This window comes from Taudactylus pleione, unplaced genomic scaffold (genome assembly GCF_031769625.1).
Source record: "Taudactylus pleione unplaced genomic scaffold, aTauple2 ptg000251l, whole genome shotgun sequence".
NCBI classification, from domain to species: Eukaryota; Metazoa; Chordata; class Amphibia; order Anura; family Myobatrachidae; genus Taudactylus; species Taudactylus pleione.
Genome location: NW_028284653.1, coordinates 5,234,343 through 5,254,795, shown reverse-complemented (window position 1 = coordinate 5,254,795; position 20,453 = coordinate 5,234,343). Strand labels below are relative to the sequence as shown.

Here is a 20,453-nt window from a genome sequence, read left to right as displayed (position 1 = left end):
GGCAATTCACTGTCATGTCTTGTGAGAGACTTACTGAGCTTTCTTGAGAATTGGTTATAGACAAGGGTTTACAAGAGTGGAGATGTTGCCTGTAGCAACCATTCAGATTCAGCGTATCATTTATCTAGTACCTTCTAGAAAATGATAGCAAGAATCTGATTGGTTGCTATGGGCAACATCTTCACTTCTGTAAACCCGCACTTTACTAAATATACCTCATAGTTTGGCGTCTAATTGTGTTAGTGCCATTTTCAAACACATGCAGAAATATTCTACTATTACAGTTAGGTTACAAAGGCAAACCATGCAAGCAGAGTATACAATCAAGTGTCTGGTTGCTATTGGACACTGCACTGGGCAAAATTAAACCTATATTCCTAAAGAGGCCCCAAGATCCTCCTAAGTTATACCATAAGTGCGGTCTTGTGATAGAATATTATAGGGCTGATTCAGAAATGGACGCTATTGTGGCAGCCGCTGCGTCTGTGTACACAGCAGCTGTGTGACAATATCTATATGCAGCAGGAGGGGTCTTGTGTAAAAAGTCGCCTCCTGCCGGGTTCTCTGGTCCGCTGCTGCGCCTGAAGACGCAGCAACGGATCAACTGCATGACCATCAGTCGTCTAGTAACCCCCTCTGGTTACTCAGGATGTCCAGGTAATTCACGCTGCCGGGGCCAGTGAAGCTAAGGACGCAGCCACTGGCTTCAACATGTCCCCCTTTTGGAACACTCACTGGTGCTGCCCCCAAAATGCCAGCAGCATGTCAATCATTGCTTTGGCTTTTGGAGTACTGAGACTGATAATATAGAAACAAATCTGCACATGCGCAGAGCGACTCCTGCGCAAATCCGTAAACATCAGAGATATAGGTAAATACGGAATTTAAGTACATCTCAGAATTAGGTCCTATGTGCTGACAGCAAATTACAATAACCAGAGAAAAGCTTGGTTATGTGACTAGCAACACAGAGCCCCCTACTATGATCATACAAAGACACTCTCCATACTAATCAGATAACCACACAAAATTCCACAATCCAGTCCAACTTCAAAGACTGAATAAACACAGACTCAATAGTCACCCTCCTCTCAAGCATGGTAAGATTCCCACATTATCTATGTTCCTATTGGAAAACTTATCACAGTGTTAATGGTTTGGCAAAGACCAGACTTTTCTCCTACACAGTTTTTTCTAAATACTTCCATTATATTATAAACTACTTCCAAGCCATTTTATTGAGTTCCTAATGATAGGAAATAAAGTCTATGTGCCCAATTGCAAATTATGGTATTAAGTAATGGGCTGCTTGGTATAAAATGTATTCTACTAGAAGTTAAAAATGCCTTCATCGTGCATCTATCGAGTTATTTATCCTCTAGAATGTAAGCAGGGTCCTCTCTTTTCCTTTGTGTCCTCTACCTAACTGTGTAATGCAGGGACGGTGCAAGGTTTCTTGGCACCCTAGGCAAAACTTCAGCCTACTGTCCCCCCCCCATTCCCCCCACCCCCACTATAACTCTCTTTCCAGCCTCTCGGGTCAGCGCAAGGCTTATTAGCACAACCTACTGTCCCCTTTCCGCGCTCTACAAATGCCATCAATATCCTCTTTCCAGCCTCTCAGGTGAAAGTGTGGAGGTGGCATCTTAGAGGTTCCACAGATGCTGCCTGCATTTAGTACAACAAAAATGTCTCTCTCAGAGACATCCTTACTGTTGTGAAAGATAGACTCTGTGGCACCCCCAAGATGCCAGCGCCCTAGGCAGCTGCCTAAAGGTAGACCTGGCCCTGGTGTAATGAAGTTGTTAATGCCATTTACTGCATACAAACCTACAAACCATTTATATGGCCAATTTATATAAAATGAAACAAGTTTTGTAAGCAATGTAAAAGCAACTCGATCTTCAAATTAACCTAAAAGTTATGTGCAGTTTTATGTCCATTTTTTTAATACAACAATAACATACAGGTGTTTATTTACCAGGTACAAAACAACAGAGGCTGTATGGCGGCGAATTCTGCAACTGTCACAGCACAGTGCATAGGTTTACCAAGCAAGTGGCATCCGCAGTACAGCAGAGCGGTGCACAGGCTGAGGGGAGGAGTTGAGTGGATGGAAGGATCTCCAGTGCAATTTACAGTGTAGGCGTTCTCGTGGTATCGATTCATGGAGTAGTGCAAAAACAAGATTTCGATTTGAAAAGTGTGATTATTGAAACATCATTCTGTGCAGCGGGTGCATTTTAAGGGCGTGTACGACCATTTTCACATTAAAAGAGGACTTACATTTTGCAGCAGCTTTAACAGATACAGAACCCATTAGGTCTGGATAAAGACTGGAAGCTCCAGTTAGGGAATCTTACCATGCTTGAACGGAGTATAGACTATTGAGTCCCATGTTTATTCGGGCTTTGAATTTGGACAGGGTTGTGGAATTTCCCGTGGTTATCAGATTGGTACGGAGGGGTTTCTTGCATGATCATGGTAAGGGTTCTAGTTGCTTTGCCATCCCATAATGGTTGGTTACAAAGTTATACTCTCATCTATAGTGTATTGTTTATACATTTATGTATTATCCTTAAAACAGACCAGGCTTTTTAGGGGAGGGGGCTAACGGTTTCTGGCTGCAATGTAATCCTATGGTGTGGAAGGCTACAGAAATTATCTCTTTAAACCCTTATCTAAAAATGCCTCACAACCTACCAAGCCTATACAGCTTCGAATGCTTATCCCCTCTATGGGGGGTAATTAACCACTTTTGTGCTACAGGAGGTGACAGTTTTGTTGGGCTCTAATAAACAGCTTAAGTGGTACACTTTAGGTCTGCATAAAAGGTATAAGGTTTTCTAGTAACCTGGTAAAAATCAGCAATTTCTTATGGCATCAGAAATATTTGTATTGTATGAGATTGCCCGAAAGGTGGGGAGTGAGGATTCAGTGAATAAAGTAGTAAAGGGCAGAGCTGTAACTAGACTTTTTAGTGCCCTGTGCCAGAAAGAGCATTGGCGCCCCCCCCATTTTTCAAAGGGGCATAATGCACCCAAAAAAGGGCCATGGCTTCATGGGGAAGGGCCAGGGAAAATATAAGGGAGGCCAGGAGATGCTGGGGATGAAATAAGAGGAAGCTACAAGCAAGAATGATAATAAACAGAAATTTGACAGGCCCAAACAGCGCCCTCTGACCTGTGGTGCCCTGTGCGATGGCACTGGACGCACTACCCTAGCTACGGCCCTGGTAAAGGATCAGATAATAAGACCACTTAATAGCAAATATGTGTATCTTTAGGTTGCAGCCATGAGAGTAGCAGGTACAAAATGAAGTGAATAGGAGTGTGAAGAAAAATTAATCTGCATTAATCTTTGTTGTATCACACCCCTAGAAAATGTAGTTAGTGCAGAACTCTCACAGGCAGTACCTTTTTCTATTTACACTTGCAATAACTATCTGTACACTCATTTCTCTATAGACGTGCAGTTAGCAAGGTAATGTGACAAATACTCCAATCAGAACAAAGAAAGATGTCACCATCATAGACCATGCTTTCCTCTAGCAATTCTCTACTGGGAGGTAGGGAGACAAAGTAAACTTTAATGTTCAAAGAATTGCAGAGCTAGTAAACATCCTTCACTTCCACTGCAGAGTGTTTCCCCCTATGATTAGTCACTGCTTGTTTCCCCCTATGGAGAATAAAGTTAAGATGTCAGCAAATTCCATATGGAGTCTCCTTGATGAAAATGTTCACCAAATGGTCTTACTTAACACGAAGATGAGTACTATAATATACCCCTCTCTGGCAGAGATCCCTAATCCTTCCATTCCCTCTAAAACAAAAAGTTATGATATCTAGTTCACAACTTCAATCTCAGAACTGCTATATCCCTAGCAGTGAGCGGAATTGGTAGGCTGGCTCTTGTAGTTCCACCACAGAGAGCCAAAGGTTGCCAGAACATGTTTTAGTTAAAGCATGTTGTACAGTACAAATATGGAAGAAAGTCGTCTCTCTTAGTAAAAAATTAACAGCTCTATTCCAGTCAGATGGGTTTACAAGCGTCTCACATTAGGGTTGAATTAGTCATTAACAGAATGCACTGGGGGCATACGTCTTGCACAACTTCATCTGGACAGACCCCTACCGGACACGCCCAACTAGTCTACTGTAAAACATCCCACGGTTTTAAACAAGAAAAACAAAATATATGAATTAGGGGATGAATTTAATTACAAACATTCTACAGCAAGTTAAGGGTCAAAAACTGTAAAAAACTAAACAGCCAAAGAAAGCTGTATACATATAACGTAATAATGCTTTCCGTACATAAGGCACCTCTAGTATGGAACTGACACTCAAGGGTTAAATGGGATCCTTAAGGTCAATTTGTAAATCACGCTCTAAGCTTTGCCGGTAATTATAACAATTCCTGCTATGATCCACATCACAGTCACAGAGTTCTCAAACAAGGATGAGGTAACATCCATTCAATACACGTTTATATTACTATGCAGCATTACCTAGAATAAGTCCTGGCACCTGGAAAAGCCGCATTGTGCTCCTTGGCCGGGGACACACTCAGGATGAATCTCCGTGATGGGCTACCTTCTATAAAGAAAACAGCCAATTAGATCACGTCTGGTGCTCTGATAATAGGTGTAGAGAGGAGAATATTTGCCTTGCGAGCTGCGCTTCCTCCTGTGCTCCAGAGATGACTGAGGACTCGGAGGAAATTCTCTTTCCAGAACCAAAAAAAGTTGAAACTTCCAACTTTCCTGCGCATGCTCAGTGCACGGAATATGACCACCCACCTCCCCGTCCTGTACTAGAGTCACACCCCTCTCTCTCCTGGGCATTGCTATGTTCACAAGAGGTGACCTGATAATCACCCAGTCTCCTCATCATTAGTACACGATTGCCGCACTACCCAGGTGATAACCAGTGTAATCATAAAGTAGTCTCGCTGGAATGCTGCTTCTGTACATTATTCTGTGCCCAGAGTTCTCGTAGTGTCACTGTACTTATTATCTAGTTGTATACAGTAAAGAACAAAGAACAATTTTTGGATACCTGTTGTATATTGTGATTCTCTTTGCTGCCTTTGCACAGACACTAAAGCTGGGTACACACCTAAAAGATATATCTGCACATGAGGATTGTTCATACACACTGAACAACCATTATCTGTCATCTGGCCATCCTGCTGGCCGGGGGGCAGGTCGCGTCCCCCTTCCAGCGGCCGCTGCTGCAAGTGTACAGGTGGTTAGCAGACTGCCTGAACACACTGCATGATGGACAGATATAACTGCCAACGGCTGGGCAGCACATAGACACTATATGTCTGTGAGCGATGTCGTTCACATACACACTGGCCGACGGGCATCCGATATATTGGCCAATCAATATCAATTGAGTGTACCCAGCTTAAGGGACCCATTCATTACATTACCGCGTATGATCACATTGCAGGATGCAATGTGAATGTATCATCCGGCACTCGCAGGGACAGAGGCTCCGAAAGGAGCCCGTCCCTGCGACGTGCGCGAAGTGCTGCCGGGGCTACTGTGCATACGCAGTTTCGCTGATAGAACATTAGAAAATGTGCAGTTGCCATTACCGGGGAGGGTGTAGCCAACAGGCTACAGTGGCTAACACCATATTCAGATGGCGTTAGCTGCAGTGGCCAATCTCTGGAATGCATTACATTCCAGAAGTTGGTAAATTTGGCAACATCAAATCCCGCATAAAAATCTATGGGGCATGTGGCTGTCGGCAGGAATGGAGAGATCACAGCAGGTATTGGAGATATCTGTGCAGGCCCTCCTTCATACATCTGGGGGTTACCCCTCAAAAATGTGTGTTTTCGAGAGCTATGAAAGGCCCGACCCTGGGTACTGGCGGGGCACCAAGAGGGGGGTTGGGCGTTCACTAATTACCTGGGCTTGCTGAAGGGGCCCGGCGGGGTACCGGATCCAATGCTGCACCCCCTCCCTCTTTCCTGTCAGCAGCTCAGCACACACTGCTGTGTGCTAGGCTACAGTGGGAGACTCACAGCCTGTGAGACCTCAACCTGTGGGGTAGAGCGATCACACTGATCACAGCGTTGCAACTAATTTTTGGCCACTTCTCCCGCATGTAGGTCACACCCCCTTCACCCGGGCCCTGGCTGGCTCTTAATGGCCCTGGGTACTGGGGGAAAAAGGCCAAATCCGGAAGGCATGGCCAAGCCCATTCCCCCAAAAAACTTTAGAAAGCCACAAACACCTTTTCTCTGCCCACTACCGCTGGTCACACCTGTATAGCAGTACAGACGGCACGCAGCAGCACATTGGGCAGTGAGAAGAGACAGTGCAGCTCTCTACATTACATGGCGGTCACTGATGCTTTCTGGAGTATATGGCAGTCACTGTGATGCTCTGTGATGGGTAAGATAGTGTTATACAGGCAGCCGTACTTAGCCATTGAGTTTTGCGACAGGTGAGCCTGCATGCTTCCTTGATATGTGTAGATACCCCAGAACTAAAGAATAAATGTAGCAGGCACTGGCACCTTAATGTAACGGAAATAAAATATGGGTTTTTACCTCACCCTATATACATTTCACTTTTTACACTGTTGACAGCTGCAAACAAGCTAGCCAAGAGTGACTAGTATCTACAAGGTGGGTGACGCCGAGCTGAGTCTTTGCCCCAGGGTGACAGAAAACCTAGTTTCACCCCTGTATGTATGTATGTATACAGCATGGTTGTCAACTTTCTGGCTGCCCCCTCTGGAAGGGAGCAGCCAGGTCCGCACAGCAGGGGGCGTGCAAAATATGTGGCGCGACAAAGTGGGTAGTCCAGGGGCATGGCGGCACAATCGAGTCTTCATGGCCCCACCACCATTTTACAATGCAGAGTACTGGTAGTATCACGATAATGTTCGCCCAGACCACTTTATTCATAAAGAGGGCGGCACCGGACAGACATGGCGGTGCACACTGCAGCCTCTGACAGACTTGAATTCTCTTCTGGGCAACTGGGAACAGCACCCAAGATTCAGGAGCCTCCCGGCCATTCCAGGAGAGTAGGCAAGTATGACAGTGTTCTCCCCAGGCTGTTTTCTGCGGGCGCATCGCCCAGCAGAAACAGCCTACCGTCCGGCACTTTTCCCCACCGACCCCCGCTGTGGAACGCTGGCCTCTGAAGTGACAGGAGGTTAAAGAAGACTCCGATCGCTTCAAAGGCCAGCGTTCCCAGTGATGCACTGCCCGGGTGACGTCATGACGTCACCCGCGATGTGAGGAGCCTGCCCCACGCGCCTGCTGGATCTAGTTAGATCCAGTCAGCGCGAGGCAGCAGCAGCAGGAGCGACCAGCAAGTAAAGGTAAGTGCTGCGCTGGGGGCAGGACCAGTCTGGGGGCACTGCATAAGGGACACTATTAAACCTGGGGGCACTGCATAAGGGGCCAGCCTGGGGGCACTGCATAAGGGACACTATTAAACCTGTGGGCACTGCATAAGGGGCCAGCCTGGGGGCACTGCATAAGGGACACTACTGTATTAAACCTGGGGGCACTGCATAAGGGGCCAGCCTGGGGGCACTGCATAAGGGACACTATTAAACCTGGGGGCACTGCATAAGGGGCTAGCCTGGGGGCACTGCATAAGGGACACTATTAAACCTGGGGGCACTGCATAAGGGGCCAGCCCTGGGGGCACTGCATAAGGGACACTATTTAAGCCTGGGGGCAGTGCATAAGGTGCCAGTCTGGGGGCACTATTTAAGCCTGGGGGCACTACATAAGGGACTAGTCTGGGGGCACTACTTCAGCCAGGGGGCAATGCATAAGGGCAAAATTAAATTACAGGGGGCAATGCATAAAGGGGAAAACTACAGGGGGCACTGTATAATGGGCACTTTTGACTGAGAGCCAGTGGAGGAGCAGCCTGAGACCTGCGGGCTTATTGGTAAGGGAGATACCCCTTTTCCCGGCGAGCGCATAATTGCGAAGGCCCCCACCCCATCTACTTTTGAATGCCACCCGGCTGGAAAAAATTTCTGGGGAGAACACTTTATGATATATATATATATATATATATATATATATACATACATATAAATATCCCCAACACACCCCACATAATATAAATAACATATGTATATGTATGTAAGTATGTATGTTTGAAATTATATATGTGCCTGCAAGTGGGAGATCTGGGCATAGCATAAGGTGTTATAGAACTGTGACATATAGGCAAGTATGATATACACATACATAGAATTTACCCCAACATACCCACATAATATAAATAACATGTGTATATGTATGTATGTATGTATGTGTGTGTGAAATTATATATGTGCCTGCATGTGGGAGATCTGGGCATAGCATAGGGTGTTATAGAACTGTGACATGTATCTTAACTGGAAGTAAAATATTGTGACAATTCATCATATCCCGCACTTAAAATGCAATTGGTATATGATAATTTTGCCTAAACTCGTAACGTGAACATTTAAATTTTCACATGGATTTAGTATGCATCACTTGCTAAAACACGGGCTCTGTCCTTCCTAGTTCTGCGCTTGCTCGGTCATTAGTATGTGCATGCATCATCAGGGGCAGATGGAGGATCACTCTCTGAAAGAATCTATGGTACAGAAGCCCAGAATGGGTATGAAATACCAGCGGCGGTGACCCTGGAAGCCTTGCTAGGATAGTATCATTTTAGCATCACTCCCTGATACCCAGAAGGCTCACAAGAGGAGGACAGTGAACAGGGCTTGCTGGACCAAGGAGTGGCTGCTGCAGAGAGACTCTGTCTCACATGCCCTTGTTCATGGAGATTCGTGAGAATAATCCCAATGAGCATCGTAATTTGCTATGCATGGATGGTACCACCTTCCAGGAGTTGCTGCATCTGGTGACTCCCTACATCGAGAAGTGAGACAGCAGCTTATGGAGGGCTATCCCGGCTGAGGACAGACTGGTAGTAACCCTACCCTTTCTGGCTACTGGCAGGTCCCTGGCTAATCTCAAGGTTTGACTCCCTCATCTCCCCGCAAGCTTTGGGGGAATCATCATCCCTCAGACCAGCCAAGCCATCATACGTGTACTAAGACAGCAATTCCTCAAGGTAATAATAATGAGGACACAGATTTTATGTATTAAACATGTTTTCTTTTATTAATAAATTAATAAATGTTTTTATTAATAAATGTTTTTTACTCTTGGTAGGTGTGACTCCCAGTCGGGTCTAAAGATGACTATGTCGTCTAGATATGCGGCTGCATATTCCTTGTGAGGCCGCAGCAACCTGTTCATAGCCCTCTGGAAGGGTTGGGTATGAAATCAGCCGCTGGGTAAAATGCCAACGCTGGAAGCCTGAACATGCATAATCCCAACTGAGCAGGTAAGTACCCTAACCTTCCCCTTCTTCCCCCCTAGCCCTCCCTAGGGGTGCCTAACCCTAAAACTCTCGGGATGGTGCCTAAAGTCCCCCCCGGTGGTGCCTAAACCTAACCCTCCTCCCGCACCCTAAGCCTAACCCTCACGAGGGGTTCCTAACCCTAACCTCCTCCCAGTGGTGCCTAACCCTAACCCCCCCTCCCCCTAGCCTGACTGTATCCCCTCTGGAAAGTTGCCAGAGCCCATGCAAACCAAACGGCAGTACTTTATACTGAAATAAACCTTCTGGGATAGAGAAGTCTGTTTTGGCATTAGCAGTCTCAGTCAAAGGAATCTGTCAATACCTTTTTGTGAAATCTAGGGTGGTGAGTTACTGGCTGTTTTCTAAATTCTCCACCAGCTCATCCACCCGGCAAGAGGGTTGGAATCAAACTGCAAAACTTTATTTAGTTTGCGAAAATCATTGCAGAATCTTAAAGCACCTGAAGGCTTAGGCACTGAAACAATGGGATTATTCCATTTGCTATTTGATTCCTCTATGACCCCTAAGCGCAGCATCTCATCTACTTCCAGTTTGACCGCTGCCTGTTTTGGTATGGCCCCTGTTTTATTACCATTACCACCCTGGGAGGAGTAACTATATCATGCTGGATAATTTGGGTTTTCCCCGGAATGGCAAAGAACACATCTTGGTGTCATGCTACTAAATTCACCACCTGCTGTTTCTGGTTAAGATTAAGGGTATTTTCAATTGGTACAGAAACAAACAAATCGCAGGTGCACAACTCCAAATTACTGATTATATATAAATACATTATGCAATAAAATTTTGCAATCAGTAGAGGTTTCTAGCATAATCATGGCCATATCCAGGTAACCTCTGTAGGGTAGGTCCCTAACATACTAGGGTTCAAATCCAGAGCGCAGGACACCCCCAAACCAGCGCAGCCGAGCCACCCCAGGGCATCGCTCTAATGAGAAAAGTGAAGTGTGAAGTAAGAAAGGTAAGAGCAGCTGTGGCTGCACAGAAAGTCGAAAATACAAATATAATTCAAACAAACAGTTAAAATTGTGCAAAAAAGAAAGAATGTGTTATAATGCGATGCCTTGAAGAAGACCAACCAAAGCAATTCAGGGGACCCACGCCCCAAAAATCAACCCAAAGTTGCACTACAGTTTATAACTTGTAGGACTTACCTAAAATTGTACCTAATACTAGTGTGCATATACTATACCAGACTCCATGCTTTTAAACTAAAAGGGGAGGGGTACTAGTCCAGGCTGAAGGTGTCTCCTTTCCTTCAGGTGTGCAAAAAAGCACATTAACTGGAGTGTATAGGAAAGATTCCTGGACAGCACACCCTGAATATATATAAAGGGGAGGTGCTACCTCAGGGGCGTTTTAAGAGAGGAGGGGGCCCATGTGCAGCCTCCGTTTGGGCCCCCTCCTTTCTGCCGGTGGCTCAGCGGCACTGAGCGCTGTAGATTCTGGCTTAATGCAAGAATCTACAACGCATGCGCTGGTTTCCAGGAAAATGGCGCCCGCACCTATTTTACCGGGGACATCTTTTCTGCGCATCCGCAGGTCACTGGGAAAATGGCCGCCGCCATTTTCCCAGTCAGTGTTTGCTGCTGTACAGCGCCAGTCTGGCACTGCGGAGCAGGGCTTTGGGAATCGGCCGAGAGGTAAGTATAAGTGCCTATGGGTGCAGGGTGTGCAGTGTAGGCCCCCATGGAAATGGGGGCCCTTGTGCCCCGCACACACGGCACCCATTATAGATGCTATGTATTGGGAGGGGGGGGTACCTCTACTGGGGCAGTAAGTGAGGGCACCACTGGGGGGAACCTCTACTGGGGCAGTAATTGGGGGGCACCACTGGGGGGAACCTCTATGAGGGGCACTAATTGGGGGGACTACTACTGGGGGCAGTAATTGGGGGGACTACTACTGGGGGCAGTAATTGGGGGGACCTCTACTGGGGACAGCAATTGGGGGGACCTCTACTGGGAGCACTAATCGGGGGGACTACTACTGGGGGCACTACTCAGGGGGACTACTACTGGGGGCAGTAATTGGGGGGGACCTCTACTGGAGGCACTAATTGGGGGGACCTCTACTGGGGGGCAGTAATTGGGGGGACTACTACTGGGGGCAGTAATTGGGGGCACCACTGGGGGGACTACTACTGGGGCACTCCATCAGGGACCACTACTGGAGAGACTACTACTGTGGGGACTATATAAAGGCCACTGCATAGGGGGAGACTACTACTGGGGGCACTGCATGGGGGGACTGCTACTGGAGGGACTGTATAATGGGCACTGCATAAGGGGGGTCTACTACTGGGGGCACTATATAATGGGCACTGCATAAGGGGGGGTCTACTACTGGGGGCACTATATAAGGGGCTTACTACTGGAGGCACAAGGGACACTGCACTGGGGGCGCTAAATAGGGAGGACCACTACAAGGGGCATTGGATAGTGGGGACCACTACTGGGGGGCTGCATAAGGGGGATTACTACTGGGGGCACTGTATAAGGGGAACTAATGGGGAGCTGTACAAGGGGACCACTACTGGGGGTACTGTATAAGGGGAACTAATGGGGAGCTGCACAAGGGGCACCACTACTTGGGGTACTGTACAAGGGGCACTACTGGGGGCCTGCATAAGAGGGACCACTACTGGGGGCACTGTATAGGGCGGACTGTATAAGGAGCACTACAGGGGTTAAGATGCATATGGAAAGAAATGTTAAGAGTGACGAGAAAGGGTTTATGTGTCCTGTTGACACTCCCAATTGTAAAGTGACCCCGCCCCTTGTGACCACGCCCATTTTTTTGACGCGTGCGCCTAGGGTGCGCGCCTATTGGGGGGGGGGGCACCATTTTAAAATTTGCCATGGGCTCCAAATACCCTAGTTACGCCACTGGGCACTGAAATGATAGGGAGGGGAACCAGGGGTGCACTAAACCCTGACCGGGATGCTGTCCTCTGACACACTGGGTATGCCTGACAAAATGTATTTACTGCAGCATGAATACCAGGCTAAAAGAATCTTAGTTGTAGGTGCTGGAGAGTTTTCTCCTCCCATAAATGGCCACCTCAAAGATGCGTGTGTGCCGCCCCTAATACCAACTGCTAGTGTTTCTGTGAAACTAATAACTAATCTACCCTTTTACCCTGCAAAGAGATTACACGGTACACCAAATAATTTTTCAAAATACAGTATGATACACCTTCGGGTGACACAGCAGCAACCATTTTGCCATTAATTTTTACCACATTTTCAAAGGCATTAACCAGATTTCTATTGTTCTGTTGGTCTCTGCCAAAGTCCTTTAAAGACACTTGCTCACCAGCAGGGGACCACTGGGCCTCAGTCTCTTTCTCCTGTAGCTCGCCGACTAAGGAAGCTTTCAGGTCATTAAGCTCTGGTCACCCATGGTCCTCGGCTCCTGGCTCGCCTCAGCTGCTGACTGTTTACCGTCGTCATGCCATGTAAGCACCTCCTGTGGCAACGGGAAATCTCGGCCCAAGATCAGCGGATAAGGTGGCCTGGTTTTCACCACGGCTACCACTTTCAATGACCAGCCTTTTACGAATAGTGGTAGATGCACACGTGGGCATTCTACAACATCCCCATGAATACACAACACCTTGACAGGGGGTAAAACCTGCTCAGCCCCCAGAGGTACCAGGTTAGCGGCGACAATGGTGAGGGCACTACCAGTATCAACTAGGGCCCAGATTTCCCAGCCATCCACTTGTACCATCATACCGAATATGGTGGTTTCTGCAGGAGAGATGGTCTCAGCAGCCATGCTGACCATAGATCAGAGTGCTTTCCCTGCACTGCAATCCATTGGTTCACCCTGTTTCGGACAGTCCCGCCGCAAAAGACCAGACTCACCACAGTTGAAACACACCACAGGAAGCGGGGTTTTGTCCTTAGCAACAGGTACCTGGGTTCTGGGCTTCGGTACTGGTTGCCACCCTTGCTTATTTTTGGTTAATTTACCGAAGGTAGAGTGCAGCTCAGCTACCACTTCTAATTCCTGAAATGTCTGGAGGTCAGCCTGCAGGGCCCAGTGTTGTACCACACGGTCTAATAGCCATCTAGCATTAAGCTCTGGTCACCCATGGTCCTCGGCTCCTGGCTCGACATCCCACACCCCCCCTTCTGGATGCTAGTCACCGTCAGAAGTCCCATTCTGTGCTCTGAACACATTCTTAAAGTCTGATTACAGGTGCAGTTTAATTAATTAGATGACACCTGAACTGGAGCCTTTGCTCTGCCAAACCTGAGTAAACCGAAATGTCGAATAGCTTTGGATTTGGTATCCGTTTTTCTTGATTGAATTACCCTGGAGTGCCGCTCATCTATGGGAATATATATATATATATAAAAGCAACGAATAATGGTGGCACTCCACAACTGTTTAAACAAACAAGAACAGCAGCTTTATTACGTCAATCCAACGTTTCGGGCATCAGCCCTTCGTCTGGGATACACACATACAGTAATCCAATACACATAAATAGACAAACAAATTAAAATTACCTAATTCAGGTGAGCCGGAACCTCAGCGTCCAGCTCCATCAGCCCCGACAGACACGCACCTGGAAAACAGAGTTGTGGTCACCCATGCCCTTCATTACCTGTTTGCCACGAGTGCCGGAATTTGCTGGATATATATATATATAATATATATATATATATATATATATATATTTATTTTATGGGGAGGCTGTGTGGAAGCAATTATTTGTTTACGTGACAGCGGTTGCACAGTATTTTGGATAAAGACAGATGCCGGAGCTGGCCAAAGGGACCACAATGCCTGTGAGCGCTGTTTAACAGACAGCTGAACCTGGTTAATTTATTTACTGAAAACGAATGGTAAGTTATCATTACCATTCAATCATAAATAAAGATGGCTTCTGATAACATAGTGAGTTGCTAAAAATTAGCTCTATATAAACAAACTCTAAACATGCATTAATAAATATCAGGATCAGTTGTTTACCATCACTAACGAGTTTACTTTAAACAGCTGAAATTCGTTAGTAAATGGAGCCCTAAATCCTTTAGAAAACAATAGTGAATTATTCCTATTGTGGACACACATATAAAGTGGAAAGAGATAAAGCAGTCACCAATCAGAACCTTTCATAAACAGGGGTTTATGTATCAAGCAGAAGTGGGCCAGTGTAGTAGTTGCCTGTAGCAACCAATCACCGTCTACCTATTATTTACAGAAATGAATGCACTTGTAAATGATAAGTAGAAACAGATTGATTGTTTTCTCTACTCCTCCATCGGGGCACTTCTCTGCACTGCTTGATGCATATACCCCAGTTTCTGATTTGTGAATGCATTATGTCTCCCCACTTTATAATTACTCCCGATCGGTACCATCGGAGTACATCGGCACAATTACATCAGGTCTGACCTGTCTCAGAAATTGCAAGTCTCGTCGCACGCAGTGAGTGCACAAGCTGTGCAGGCAATCATAGTGGCTAATTTATGCACGCCCATGCAATCGTGTTCAAACGGACAAGCGCGGCCTGCGTTTCTGCAACCACTACCCCGTCACCACCCCAAAATGCGCACGGCCTGCTACTCACTTTGTGAAGGATTCCACCATGCGTCTGTAATCACAGTGCTATTGCCACACATGCAAAGTGCAGTGCATACGCATTAGCATTACCAACAATCGGCCGATCTGTGTACGTGGTTGCAATTGCGATCCATGCTGAATCGGCCCCCAATCCGCATCCGCATCACTGTGGTATGGCGTGCTTATGCAGATGAGGGCCTGGATTGCTGCAGCACGTTTCTGCTTGTTTGAGTGCTCCTTGCTTTGGACCTTCTAAAGACATTCATGTTGTTTATAGACTTCAATTAACTCTTTGATAAATTCATTGCTCTTTTCCAAGGGCATTTTGCTAAAAATAAAGGGCCTGATTCAGAGCCGCTCGTAAGCGGCCGCTTGTTCGCTCCGAGCGATGTTTGCCCAACTGCGCATGCGTATGGATAGCAATACGCATGCGCGAACCAGTCAGTGCGGCCGAAAATCGTTTGTTCGCTAAATAGCGAATGCCTGCTATTTTGAGTGACAGAATGAGGCGTATGTGGGTGGTAACAGGGGAAGGTGGAGATCCGAACGCAGGCGTGCTTAAAGGTCAAAACGGGTGTTTTAAGGGTGTGCATAATTAATACAGGAGCGTCATTGACCACGTCACTGGGTTATTGTATAGCCAGAACTGCTCACAAGATTGTGGTAGCAAAAACCAACCACAAGAATAGCGAGCAGTTCATACGCTGGTCGATGTACTCGATTAATCTAATAAATAGCGGACATGACGTAGGATGCGAGCGGCCAGGGGGCGTATTTTTCCAAAGTTTTGTTCGCTCGTTCAGACCTAGAGGCGTGAACAGACCGCAAAGAGCGAACGGTTCATTTGAATAGCCACCCCTATTTTCTGGACGAGCGAGCGCTAATTGTGTCCGGCTCTGAATCAGGCCCAAAGGACACAAAATTGAGTAATACAAACTGTGGCATACTACACCATTCCCAAATGAGTTAATTTATGTCTATATAATGCTTAAACCAGTGGTCTCCAATGTTAATTGAGGTGTGAGCTACTTTAGAAAAATGAAACCTAGTGAAGAGCTTCTAAAATTGTAGAAAAACAAAAAAACAAACATCTGGCTAATAACCGACCAATTGAAGGTAATTTAATGAAAATGAAAAAAAAATGCTTCATAGAAAATAAAAAAGCATTTACAGTGATATTGTTGTAATTTGTAAATAAAATGTAAGCACAGGCATATTTCACTGTTAATTACCAGCTCCAAGGAGGTAGGTGCAGTAGAGGAGCGTCTACGCCGTAGCGTAGACGCCGTGGGTGGAACCACGGGGAAGTACGTCAGGTAATTGCTGTAGAGGCTGCGCCAAACACCTGATGTACTTCCCTGTGGCTCCACCCATGGCATCGATTCCACAGTGGAGCACACATCAGAGTTGACTCCCACTTGACTTCGGCAGCACTGCAGCTAGGTGAGCTACCAATATTAAGACCGCGAGCTACAGGTTGGAGACCACTGGTTTAAACTGTATTATAAGTTCTTAATGAATGTTTTCATTGTTGATATGATTAGTTTTAATGTGAAATTGTTGTTTTTAAATTATTGCCAAATTTTAAATAAATGTTATATAACTTATTTGGTTTTTAATAATAAACTTTAACAATAAAGTCAGCAAGGTTTATATCACCCTGGCAACAGCCCCCCCAAAACTGCAAGAGCCAGTCTCCATATAATAATAAACAGAGCAAGGTTACGTCACCCTGGCAACAGCCCCCCAAAGACGGCAACAGCCAGCCCCACATAACATATACCAAAGTAGTAGCATATACTTGAAAATGTTGTGTTAATGTTGTTGCTGTTCCTACTAATGCTGAAACACGCTCTGCACGGGGTCCGGCATACAAATGGTGGAGGGAAGAGGGAGAAGCACTTTGTGCCATGAAGATTATGTAAAATCGGTACGACATATCGTTTGTCGTCAGGTTTTCCATACACACTGCAAAAAATTGCTAGCGATATCGCCAGTTTTAATGTGCAGCACATCAAACCTCGCGACCATGAAATGCGACCGCGGGATCGCGCAGTCATGCATACACACTGAGTGATGTAGGCAATTTGTCTCGACATCATCCCTCTGTTTGGGGCAAAAAAATTGCGTTTGTCTTTTTTGTTTTCAGTTTCTTGTTTCCTCATAGAGGGCATCTCAGAGAGGGCAGCACTCAGCTAATGATGAGATGGATGGCCAATATGTTTGAATCTGGAGAATGCACTCTCCTTTAAATATCATGATACTTGTCTTGCCCTTGCCACAAAAATAATGTGCCGGGTCACCTTACTAATGACGGCGGGGGTAGGGGCACACTGGGGCAGCGGGCAGAACAGAGGTGACCCGGCACATGCATATGTCGGGTCACCTTAGTATAGTGGGGGTTGGAGCAGAGTGAGAGGACATACTGGGGAAGCAGGCAGCACAGAGGAGGTGACCCGGCATATGTATATGTCGGGTCACCTTACTATAGCGGCAGCAGGGTTAGTGGCAAAGCAAGGGGGCACTGGGAGAGCACTAGGGCAGCAAGGAGGAGGTTCCCCCGTCATATGCATATGCCGAGGGTTCCTTTGATTGGCTGCTGCCAGTGAAGGGGGCAGGGAGGAGGCGGGGAAACAGGAGTCTTTGCTGCACTTCTCCCCTCAGGAGGCTCATTACGCCATCCTGAGCTGGCGAAAAGATTTTTAGAAGTGAAGTGGAAAGCTAGTGTATGGGGAAGCGATGTATATACTAATCAGGGGCACCGCTGGAGATATCTCAGATTTCTCCATGGTAACCACTTCTATGAATAAGGAGAAGCAGTGAAAAGCCCATTTATCACTGAAAAAGGGCTTTTTACTGCTACATGAAAAGACCCCAATATCCCTTATTAGACTGGGATTTTAGACAAACTGTTATAGGGGCCCATTTTGTTTCAGTATTTGCCTAGCAAAATTGAACAGATCCCACTTGGGTCATTTGGCCTCTGGAATTATCTTCTCCATATCATCAACATGCTGACATGTTCTGCTAACTAAAGGCTGAGGGGTAAATTTACTTAAGTGCGAGTTTTTAGAAGTGGAGATGTTGCCCAAAGCAAACAATCAGATTCTACTTATCTAGCACCTTCTAGAACATAATAGCTAGAATCTGATTGGTTGCTATGGGCAACATATCCATTTCTAAAAACCTGCACTTCAGTAAATATACCCCTAAGACTCACCCCATTAGCCTTATGGTTATGCCAACACTTGTTACTATGCCTTCCAGAGGATAGGATTGTATCCATTTTATTAACTTAAGAAATGTTAAAATACAGTAATAATATATATATATATACACTGTAGACTTTAGGGCTGATGCATCAAGAAATTAGGCTCTGAACTGCTGTTCAGAAATATATATATAACATGTTTATGCCCATATGTGCCAGGTTTATGTCAGGTGGATATTCTCCCAGATACACTTATACATACAAGCAGGCACAAGAACATTGTTTTAGCATTTGTTTTGACAGCAAAAACAAATTTACGATTTACTTTTATAGAAAAAAAAATAAAAATGCTGCTACAAAGGTCATGCCTGGTGTACGTCCATGCGTATGAATGTGCAGGTACCTCAGCGTAGACACGAGCCTCTCCTCGGCTGTGATGGTCATTCGAAATTTGGTGTCCTGCTTCCGGATATAGGGATTCACCAGACGCAGCAAGTCCTAGAAGATGGTGTCATCCATCCGCAGGAAGTTGCGGTAGTCCTCCGGATTGTTCTCCCTTACCTCCATCATCATGGGCATATAGGATTGACTCTCCCTCTCCAGCAGTCAATCCTTTGTCCAGCAGAACCTCGTCCTATGCTGGGCCCTCTCCCTCTCCTCACTCAGCTTCACCACAGCATAGGACAGCAGAGCTCTATAACGGCAGGGATCCATCACCACAAAAAAGAAGGATGGACCACAGGAAATAGAGCAGAAAAAAGCACTTTATAAAGCCAGGCAATACAAAGCAATGCAATGTGGAGCATTCAGCAGGGTAAAAACCAAGCCTCACTAATCACAGAGCAAACAGGAGTGCACTGAGCTGAAGAGGCAGGCATTTTTTATACCCCCAGGTTAGCACAGCCCTCTTTTGAAATTTAGGACCAATCGATCGCATGATCGCATGGTTTTGGTGATGCACACAATGAAAAGATTACACGATCCGTCGTATAGTGATGCAATGATTTTAGGATTGATCTCATGAAAAACGTGTGTAAAAATAGCACCAAAACGGGATGTCTGGACTGGCGCTGATTGAAGGGAAATCGTATGATGAATCGGATCTTGTGTGAATCGTCTAGGTGTACGGGCACTATTAAGACCCTTTGAGTGTCTGTAAATGCTGTAATACCGTCAGGTGTGTCTTTATATGCCACCATCGGTCACACCATTGAAACTTGCGCCAGCCCTTTTTTATTCCTCTGTTTTTTCCTTTATTTACCCCACCACTCTGAGTATTTCTGTTGACATTCATTGATTGATATGACCCGACATAGAAAAAAAGTGATTTGATTGTATTTTATTGTACTTTTACAATGTATGGTATGTTGGATCTTTTGCTCCTTATGGTATGTTCAGATTGTTATTGAAATTGTTGTATGTTTCCACATTCATAAATAAAGAGATAGAAACTTCCACCAGCCCTATGGTAGATGCAGATTTTCTGCCTGAGTATGGCCTCCAATGTAAACGAATGAGCATCCTTCTATGCAACCCCTTTAGCAACACGCCAGCGACATGCCTATAACACGCCCATGAGGAACACCATCTCCATGCGTTTGTTTAGCCACGTTCCAGCCACCACCCAGGAACACCCAGCACTTTTTCAAGACATTCCTAATACCGTGTGTCTCTCAACAGCTCCTTTGTGCATACACTCTGTGTAATAAATGTGTAATGAATGTGCCATAGGAGATTTTAGGGATTTTCACGCACATACAGTACCAAAAATTGCTCAACTATGTGAACATCAGAATTGCATGCCACTGAGTTAGGCCTACTATCAGTGGCTTAACAACAGCCCCTGCAGACCCTGCAGTGGCTTGGGGGCGCCAGCAGGGGGTGGGCGTGGGGACAGCAGCGTAAGGTAGACACTTATCCAGGCTTAGCTGGACCAGCTCCGTCCTCCCTTACACGGCTTGCTGGCGGCCGGCTGATTAACTTTGCTGTGGGGGACGGCTGCCGTGTGATCGGAATTCAGCTCCGATCAGCAGCATTCCCCATTTGGTCTCTAGGAGAAGTGCTCTCTATGAAGCTAACGGAAAATGGCCGAGGGGGAGCTGCTGCGCATGCCTGGCTACAGCAGTTCCTCCCATGGGCCATTGCGGAGCCTCGTCCCCACGGCTCCGAGTCCAGCTGTATCCCGGCCCCATGTCGCTCCTGTCAGCACTGAGTCAGCAACAGTAGAGGAGGAGG

At 46.2% G+C, this 20,453-nt stretch overlaps 1 protein-coding gene across 2 annotated transcripts in view; it reads right to left on the bottom strand.

Moving 5' to 3' along the window:
- The window catches only part of LAMB1 (laminin subunit beta 1), an 81,107-nt gene extending 76,383 nt beyond the window's left edge, over nt 1-4,724 (bottom strand). Inside the window, exons 1-2 of one of the 2 annotated variants that reach the window (XM_088480195.1) lie at nt 4,669-4,724; nt 4,511-4,598 (exon numbers count right to left, since the gene is read on the bottom strand). In XM_088480195.1, the coding sequence (XP_088336321.1) occupies nt 4,511-4,544 (34 nt within the window). In that variant the 5' untranslated portion in view covers nt 4,545-4,598; nt 4,669-4,724. Of the gene's footprint in view, nt 1-4,510 lie in introns of both variants that reach the window. The other variant, XM_088480194.1, reaches the window with a different exon arrangement.
- Between the last annotated feature and the right edge of the window lie 15,729 nt (nt 4,725-20,453).